This window comes from Coffea arabica, chromosome 1c, assembly GCF_036785885.1.
Source record: "Coffea arabica cultivar ET-39 chromosome 1c, Coffea Arabica ET-39 HiFi, whole genome shotgun sequence".
Classification (NCBI taxonomy): Eukaryota; Viridiplantae; Streptophyta; class Magnoliopsida; order Gentianales; family Rubiaceae; genus Coffea; species Coffea arabica.
This window is the reverse complement of record NC_092310.1, coordinates 26484515-26494383: the sequence shown is the minus strand read 5'-3', so window position 1 is coordinate 26494383 and position 9869 is coordinate 26484515. Positions and strand designations below refer to the sequence as shown.

The 9869-nt window shown below is 38.3% G+C and overlaps 1 protein-coding gene across 1 annotated transcript; it reads left to right on the top strand.

Moving 5' to 3' along the window:
* Positions 1-3397: 3397 nt before the first annotated feature.
* Positions 3398-5698, top strand: LOC140005096 (wall-associated receptor kinase 2-like). Its single transcript, XM_072045293.1, has 3 exons — positions 3398-4184; positions 4284-5097; positions 5677-5698. Exons 1-3 carry the CDS (start codon positions 3398-3400, stop codon positions 5696-5698), a joined length of 1623 nt encoding a protein of 540 aa, XP_071901394.1.
* The last annotated feature ends 4171 nt before the right edge of the window (positions 5699-9869 follow it).

Here is a 9869-nt window from a genome sequence, read left to right as displayed (position 1 = left end):
TTGTGTTAGCAAAAAGAATCAATTTTCATCAGAGGATACAGTAGCAATCATGTATTAGCCAATAGTTCAATTTCAGTTGTATCAATTGGTTAGGTTTCTTGTTATAGCAGTTAGTTAGTGTTAGGCTCTGCGAGAGCCAAACTAGGGGAGAATTTAACCATGAGCTAGAATGGGAACCACAACCATGGACTTGACACCACATCCAACCCAAAATCTTAAGGCATTGGGCCTATGGATCATTCCCACTTATATGTTTCTCATTTTACTCATCTCTTTCCGATGTGGGATATTGATTCACACTTGATATCCCAACAATCTCCCCCTCAATTGTGAATCTCTTCCACATCGGATCTTTCTCCCTAGCCCATCCACTCCATCAAACCCACTTCAATTTGGAGTGTACGATTCTTGCTCAAGAGCCCACATGCCCTTGCCTTACTGCAGGTCTGCATGATTCTTTTTTTTTCCCTGCTCTTATAACCATCGGCTCTGATACCACTTGTTGGGCTCTGCGAGAGCCAAACTAGGGGAGAATTTAACCATGAGCTAGAATGGGAACCACAACCATGGGTTTGACACCACATCCAACCCAAAACCTTAAGGCATTGGGCCTATGGATCATTCCCACTTATATGTTCCTCATTTTACTCATCTCTTTCCGATGTGGGATATTGATTCACACTTGATATCCCAACAGTTAGATCCTACTAATGGAAGAGAGTATACTAGCCTATAAATAGCCATTGTATGAGGAAGTTGTAATCAGCAACGGAGTGAATGAAAGCCCCAATCCTTTTGCATTGAATATTCTTCCATCTCTGTTTCTTTCTTTCATCTTCTTCTTCCTTTCTTCATTCCCTATTATTCTTGCTTTTTGCTTCTTGCTTCTTGCTTCTTGCTTCTATCTCTTCCTTTCATTCTTTCAACAGTCTATCTAATTATTCTCAATAATGCCCATAGAGATAACTAAAATCCAATTGAAATCTTGAAAACTGTGTTCAATTGCATGTCAACCATCCTAAGTATTTAGAGTGCTTCACATGCCCTCAGCTAATGCATGTGCAGGCTACATTTATGCACAAGGTTAGCAGTCTTTATGAGACTAGAATGTCCAAGAACACTAGTTTATTCACGATTGCATCAACTAATTAAGATGTGGTGAACCAACTTAGGGTTATTTCATACTGATAGGAAAAGGAAAAAAAATAAAGTTTTAGTCCCTAGTGTTTCGCACTTGTGTGAATTTAGTCCTCTCCAATGTTTGGCACCAGTGTAATTTTGGTTCCTAACTTTCAGCAAAAATAAATATGGTTCCCAATATTTCCAATTGAAGCAAATTTAGTGTAATTGACGGATTTTCCCTAATTACTAACGAAATAATGTTATTTGCAGTCACATGTTCACTAGATTGAATTAAAAAAAGAGAATAAAAAAGCACCTGACTTTAGACAATAAGAATATTAACTTATGTGATGACACATGACTAATTAATTAACCACAAAAATGGAAATAAAATAAAGAAATTTGTGGTTAATCTTAAGGTTATTTTGTTCATCTACTATAATTGCAATTCTTCGTTCATTTGTTTGGTAGTGGTGGTAGTAGAGTACATGCTGGGAAACTAATGGGACAAAAAAACCAAGTTTTCTACTGGCGATTTTTCTATTATCTAGAGAGGTGATAGAGGGAAAAGTCAATCATCTGATCTCTTCTTGATTCCACAATTTTCAACACAGAAAAGTTGATAAAATTCCGTTCCCTCGACCACGATGACTGGAGTTTCGTGCTCATATGAATTGATGTTGCAATTGTAGCACAAATGATGAAAAAAAAGTAAAGAGTCCACACACAGAAGATGGCGTAGTGTTAAAAAAGGAAATAGCGCTGAAATGCAATTAGTAACGGTCAGGAACCCATACCACACGGTATCAGAATAAGTCAAGTGAACTTGCCAAGTCAATTTGAGGATGAGTGACTTTCTAATGTTGGGGTGGCTTTGCTCAGGGAAGGATCTATATATTGAAATATGGCCTCCTCCAAGAACACCAAAAAAAACTCATCATCCCAAAATTAAATAGTCATCACAGTCCAAAGTTTCCCCAGTGATGAAGCTTGTTCAAATGATACTTTTCGTGTTGACGGTGTCCTTGAAGCCAGCTATCACACCAGCAGCAACATACCCTCCTGTAGCCAAGGATGGCTGCATTGATACCTCTGGAAAAGTAAAGATCCCATACCCATTTGGCATGACACAAGATTGTTATCTTTGAGTCGAGATTTTCAGTCAATCCTAACTCCTCTTTAATCCTCCCATTCTAAGCATATATATTTTTTATTTTTTTTTAAATTTTTTTATAGTAGAAGAGGAATGAAATTTAAAAAGCGGGGGAAGAGAGGAGAGATTTCAACCCAAGCCCTCTAAATCTTGGAATCTCAATCCTAGGCCTCCGTTTGATAACTAGATTCAACATTTAAATTAAATAAGTTCAAATTTTAATATATTCAAACGCATTTGATAACAAAAATTAGAACTTTTGAATTAATTGAGTGGCACCAACTATTCTAGACAAAATTTACTCTAAAAAATAATTAATAAACTAACCACATATCAGTTAATATGATATACACTCAAATGCATCAAATATGGTATTTAACAATTTAATAATTTAATGAATTTCGCCTTCAGATTTCAAATTTCAATTTTATCAAATACACTCTAAGCAGACTAAAACCTCATCGGCCGAAGCACACATCGTAATTACTTTCATGACATACATTACATCCAAAAACACATTTATGATTTTTTTTCTCATATCAAGTGGAAAAAATTTATCGGTTCCCTTATTGTTTTTCACGTAAATAAATGGAAACAGTAGGGTGGACTTGAAAGTCTTCCCTTACAGAGTCTTTATGTCGTTAGCATAAGCAACCCCGTAAAGACGTGGACCCCATGGTCGTCAGAGACTAGTGTGAACAAATGCTCCTTTATATCTTGACTGCATTCATTTGAAGTTAACCGTCCTATTTGGGGTCTACAGAAGAAGTTTCAATGGTAAAATGCGTAGGCCTTTTGTGCGTTTACTGGCTAAGTCTTCCCTTTACTTGGAATGCCTATAAAACGTCCCTATTTGGGGTCTACAGAAGAAGCTTCAATCTTAAAATGCGTAGGCCTTCTTTGGGTTTACTAACCAAGTCTTCCCTATCGTAAGTATAAAGTCCTTAGAAGTGCACAATTAACAATTGCAACTCTCTTCCGTATAAGGAAACTTGCAACTCTCTTTGAAAAACAATTCCAATGGGCTTCAATCGGTTCATTTTACCGATGCTCTTGCATTTGGTAATTGCCTTAATGCTTTCTTCCGCTTCAACTTTGACACCCCCAACATTTCCTATAGCGATGCCCGGCTGCAAAGATCATTGTGGAAATGTAAGCATTCCATTTCCATTCGGTATTACGGAAGATTGTTACCTTAACAAATATTTTTTTATCAACTGCACCAACTCTTCAACCTCTGTCCCTCAAACAGTTCTGCAGAACGCAGTCGATGTCACAGAAATATCTCTGGAAGGTCAGGTACACCTTATGCAGGATATAGCATCTGATTGCTATGATAAAAACGGAAGTTTATTGGACAACATTTCACCATGGACGAGATTATCTAAACGCTTTACCTTCAGTAGTACAGCTAATAAATTCATTGTCGTTGGCTGTGATGCCTTGGCCTTAGTTAAAGGCTTTGGTCAAAACCGGAGCTACGCAACTGGATGTATCCCTTCCTGTGATTATAAGGAAGATGTAATTGATGGCTCTTGTTCTGGCATCGGTTGCTGCCAGACTGATATCCCACCAGGGGCATGGAATATTAATGTGAGCTTGACCAGTCTTAATAACCACACCAAGGTGTGGGATTTCAATCCTTGCAGCTACGCTTTTGTGGTCGAAGAGAAGGCTTTCAATTTTTCTGCAAGTAACCTCACCAACTTAAGCAATGATTTAAGTCTTCCCGTCGTGGTGGATTGGACCATTGAGGAGGGGTCATGTGAAGTTGCCCAAAGAAACACGACCTCTTATGCATGCTCTGGTAAAAACAGTCACTGTTACGAACCTTTTAAGGGGTTGGGATACCGTTGTTCTTGCGATCAAGGATACGAAGGCAACCCATATCTCCCTGATGGTTGCCAAGGTATGTGCGAAAATTTTGTTTGCAAAATTAGAGTCTTTAGCTGCAAAGCATCCGATAGATCTCATCATTTGCTAATTTTTCAGTCAAATTTGTCAACAGGTGTTGGCATAGGCACAGCAATTCTACTTTTCTGCTGCTTTTATTTGTGTTTGGAATTGAGGAAAAGAAGGGAAAACAGATTGAAGGAGGAGTTTTTCCGGAAAAATGGTGGATTAATGCTACAGCAACGACTGGCTCAAGAAGGAAGAAACACAAATGTTGCTAGAATTTTCACTCTTGAAGAACTACGAAAGGCAACCAATAATTTCGAGGAAACTCGAATTATTGGTCGTGGAGGATACGGCACAGTTTTCAAAGGAATCTTAGTAGACCATAATTCTTGTACTGTTGCCATTAAGAGGTCCAGAGAAGTTAACGAAAATCAAGTTGATCAATTTATTAATGAGGTGATTATGCTTTCCCAAGTTAATAGTAGAAATGTCGTTAAACTTCTAGGATGTTGCTTAGAGACGGAAGTGCCATTACTTGTTTATGAGTTCATCGACAATGGTACTCTCTCCGAGCATTTAAGCAGCACAACAAAATCACAGCATCTTTCTTGGAATATCCGATTAAGAATAGCATCAGAAATTGCTGGAGTTCTCTCATATTTGCACTCAGTAGCTTCACCACCGATTATCCATAGAGATATCAAATCGGCAAACATACTTCTAGATCAAAACTACACTGCAAAAGTCACAGACTTTGGAATATCAAAATTGGCTCCTTTAGATGAAAATCAAGTATCTACAATGGTGCAAGGAACATTTGGCTACTTGGACCCCGAGTACATGCTAACAGGATTGTTGACAGAGAAAAGTGATGTTTACAGCTTTGGGGTAGTTCTTATAGAGCTACTGAGAATACCAGTCGAGTGCATCCCCCTCCAGACTTTCTGGGAATAGCCTCAAAGGCAGATTTTCATCATCTGTTGGCCTACCCAACTTGTTGGCGAACAGTCGGAGGTGTGTCTTGGGATTACCCGTCCCATCATACTTGTTAAACTTCGGAGTTTTGAACCCCTCAGGCAATTGCACATTTGGGAAAAGGCAAAGCTCATCGTAATCCAGGACTCCTTGCTTGTTCACCCCCTGACTCTTCCTTATAAATTCATCAAAACGATCAAGGCGCTTAAGCAGCTTCATATCAGCGGGAGCGGAAGATTCCCCCATTTCTGGCCTGGTTTGAAAAGTATGGTCCGGCAGGAATGGCTCAGCAGCAGGGTAATAAAAGGTATGTGGCTCAGGTGGTATATTTGAAGTGATTTGGGGTTGTGGACCTCGCATGTGAGTAAGAAAAAATGAAGGATGAGGAGGGTAAGTGTATGGCAAATTTGTGGTGGGATAGGTGAAAGTTTCTTCAGGTGCAATAGGGAATGATGGAGTAACAGTGGCGTGGGCCGAAGGTAGGACAAATGTCTCTTGCTCAGGCTGTCTGGCGGGTACAGGTTCAGGTTGAACTCCGCTGCTAATTAGCTAATCATCCAACTTCCTTTGAGCGGCCATCTCAGACGCCATCTCTCCAAACTTGGTAAGCATCTCAGTCAACTGAATCCCCAAACTTGCAGTCTCGGATTGAGCGGTAGTAGCAGACCTATCTGACTGTTCTGGTTGTGAACTCATGTTTACACGATTCCTTTGGACTTGACTACGGGATCGCGCTATGATGGGGTTTCGACGAGAAGCTATGTTTAAATATTACCTGAGAATTTTTGAAAAATTACCTTTAGATTCAATCCTCGCTTAGTTATTCCAAAGAAAATAAAGAAAGGGAAAAGAAAAAGACAAGAGTTAGTAGATATCCAGAAAATTCGGATGCATGTCCTATGGGGGAACCCTTTTTTTGTGCCAAGGGTAGGCCTAGAATGAGGATGCAATCCTCTAGGGTAGGCACTATACCATACCTAATGGATCCGATCAACTCATTGAGTGAGGAGTAATTTTGAAAAATTTGGTCAATTGAAGTGAGAAGAGACGTTTATCAAAATGAGGACATCGTCCGAAGGGATTGATTGCTTTTGATTGATACAAGAGTTTGCAAAAACGCACGGGTTTGACTTTGACGAACTTCCTATCGAAGAGATTGGAATTCGTTGACAAAATTTTCTCGGTGAAGCCCGGGTCAAAACTCCAACTGATCAAATGGCTGGATGCCATGGATGTTTTTCTCAAAATCGACTAGGTTTTCCATTTTGAAATTCGAAATTGAAATCCTAATTGGTCAAATGGGTTTGAAATGAAATTGACCATTTATTTAAAATCGACCGGATTACCCTAAAAAGGGAAACGGGTCAAATGAGTTGAGTGACATTTGATAACTTACTCAAAATTGACCGGATCATCCTAAAAGAGGAACTTGGTCAAACGAATGAAATTGAGAATTTTATTCAAAATGGACCGGATCATCCTAAAAAATGAAATTGGTTGAATGAATTGAATGAAATCGAGAATTTATTCAAAATTGACCAGATCGCCCTAAAAGGGTAAATTGGTCAAATGAATTTGAATGAGTTCGAGAATCTATTCAAAATTGACCAGATCGCCCTAAAGGGTAAATTGGTCCAGTGAATTGATGATTTATCGAAAATCGACAAAATTGCCCTAACTAATCAAATGAATTGAATGAAATTGGTGATTTATTCAAAGATCGACCAGATTACCCTAAAAGGGTAATTTGGACAAATGAATTGAATGAAATTTGATTTATTTCAAAAATCGACCAGATCACCCTAAAAAGGGTAAATTGGTCAAATGAATGGAAGAGAGATTGATGATTTATGCAAAAATCGATCAAATCAACCTAAAAGGATAAATTGGTCAAATGAATTAAATGAAATTCAAAAATCGATCGGATGACCCTAAAAAGGGTAAATTGGTCAAATGAATGGATGATTTCTCAAAAATCGACCTGATGACCCTAAAAAGGGTAAATTGGTCAAATGAATGAATTATTTTTCAAAAATTGACCGGATGACCCTAAAAAGGGTAAATTGGTCAAATGAATGAATTGGTCAAATGATGAATGAATTGACAAAATGGATTGAATAAAATGGATGATTTATTCAAAAATCGACCGAATCGCCTTCAAAAAAGGGTAAAATGGTCAAATGCATTTATTCAAAATTGAATGGATAACCCTAAGAATGAATTAAACTAATCAAATGAATTGAATGAAGTCAATTGATCAAACAGATCGAGTGAAATGATGATTTGACCAACTCGCCCTAAAACTAGGCAAATCGGTCCAATGGATCGAATGATAGATTCAAAATTGACTAGATCACCCTAAAAAGGGTAAACTAGTCAAATGAAATCGGATGACTTATTCAAAATTGATTGAATTGACCTAAGAAATGAGTAAATTGGTCCAAGGAATAAAATGGAGATTGATGATTTATGCAAAAATCGACCAAATCACCCTAAAAGGGTAAATTGGTCAAATGAATTGAATGAAATTGATTTATTCAAAAATTGACCGAATGACCCTAAAAGGGTAAATTGGTCAAATGATGGTTCATTCAAAATTAATTGACAAAACGGATCGACTGAATCGTTCGGCCATTGGTTGTTTCAAAAAAATAGTCTATGAGCCTTCTAAAATCACGATTTGGCCCCAATTTATTAATTGTCTCAACGATAAGGAATTATTTGTGAATTTCTTCCAATTAACGTCCTTTACGCAAGGGAATTTTACCAATTTTGATAAAAAAAAAATGGCCAAAAAGTGATTCCTAGATGCTCATATCCTAATGTGCAAAAGTTGCTTTATTCTCTTTAAAAGGATCAGATCCTTACCTTACCTTGTGCACTACCCCTTTGGATGGTACGAGAAAGGTAAACGTGCAGGTCTCATTGGATTATATATCCGAGACATGGGGTGGTTTATTTCTAAAATGGGATTCCCTATGTGGCATTCCCTTCTAAGGTAGATGCATGATGCCATTTTATTAAAGCAATAAAATATGTGACAAATGTGGCCTAAAGGACATGAATAATGCATCGGGGGGAAAAGGTCTAAAAATGAAATGTATTTATTGAAAATCAAGTGTAATAACTGAAATTTAAACATGTGAGTCATCTAGTGGGTAAGTCACTAAAAGAGTGCCAAAAGGCCTCTTATTGCTAAGGCCCATGAATGCAATCCAAGAAAACAAAAGAATGGTTAGTGCAATTGATAGTTCACATAACACATTGGAAGCAATTAAGAAAAGAAATACAATAAAAGAAAGTAAAAGGGGTGGAACCCCTTCCCTCGTGCCTAATGTGCTTAAAAGAGGGTGAGGCTGACTCTAACCTAGGAAAATGCTAACATGGATGCATGAGGCTGGGGCTAACTAATGCAACTAGACTCGATAAGTCTCGGCTCCCAAGCCTTCAGACCTAAAGGCGAAGGGTCATCACCCCCAGGGCCCTTGGTCGGTGGCTCGAGTGATCCCTTAGGTAGAGCTATGGGGGCAGCGCACACCAGCCGCCTACCCAAGGCGATCGATCCTAATCCTACAAGGCGGTGTGGGAAACGCCCACGAAAAAATAAAATAAAGTGGGATAGCAATAAGTAAACGTGCACGTATGAAGTGTTCCCTATTTTGAGGGAAGGGGTCGAGAACCAATCGCAAGGCTCTAAGGGTGACACACACCCCCCCCAAATGCAATGCAAAGCGCGAAATCATACATAAATAAATCATCCATCCATCCAAACAATCGTAGGCGAATGTGTGAGGAAGTGAGTTGATACGCAAAATGCAAAAATCCTAAAAAAAGGAAAAAATGCAATCCTAAACATCCAATGTGATAAATGAAAAGGTTAAAAGAAGAAAAGAATTGACTAAATCGATTGCTCGGACTCTCAAGTCCCCAGTGGAGTCGCCAACTGTCGCGCCCCATTTTTTTGAATAAATAAATAAAATGGTTTAAAAATGTATTTTGTGATTGGAAAATGAATCGTGATTTAAAAGAAAAATGGGTCTAAATGGGGGTTTGAAAATGCGACGATTTGACCCAAAATTATAGTTTAAAAAGGGTTTTTGAAAAAATGGGAGTCGCCACTTGGTAATGAGTTAAGGTGTACCAAGTCACCTAAAAAATGAATTTTTAGGAAAAAGTTGTAAGAAACCCCTTTTAAACGACTCCTAATCCACGTAAACCAATGAAAAAGGTTCGGGAGTCACATTTGACGAAGGGGAAGGCAAGGATAAAAATCCAAGGCACCCCTTCGACCTAGCCAAGGCTAGTTGCATGATTTAATCAAAAAATTTTCTTGTTTTAACCAAAGAATTTATTACATTTGGATGCACTACATGAATGCAGACCCTAGACCTAGGGGTATTGGGGGAAATTTCCCTTCAAAGGTTGAGTGGTGCCAATCACATTAATTGTGAAGCCCAATAACGATCCTTCGAAGAAGTCACGAATAATGCAAGTGAGATGCAAATGGATGGAATGCATGTATGCAATGTGAAGGCATGAGTTTAAAAAAAAAAATAAAAGACAAGAATGTGTAAGTGAGAGTGTGCACGTGAGTGGGCAAGGTGCGGTATGTGAAATGATAATATGAAGTACATGTGTGCAAGTGATGATAAAAGTGTTCGTGTGTAAGTGAAGGGATAAAAGGTGTACGTGTGCAAAATGAGACAAAAGTGTTCGTGTG

Excerpts from the sequence above, each read along its gene's own strand:
- LOC140005096 (XM_072045293.1), top strand. The coding sequence starts at position 3,398 with ATGCCCGGCTGCAAAGATCATTGTGGAAATGTAAGCATTCCATTTCCA. Across the intron at positions 4,185-4,283 it reads TCTCCCTGATGGTTGCCAAG|GTGTTGGCATAGGCACAGCA; the intron begins GTATGTGCGAAA and ends ATTTGTCAACAG. Across the intron at positions 5,098-5,676 it reads CTACTGAGAATACCAGTCGA|GTTGAACTCCGCTGCTAATT; the intron begins GTGCATCCCCCT and ends GTACAGGTTCAG.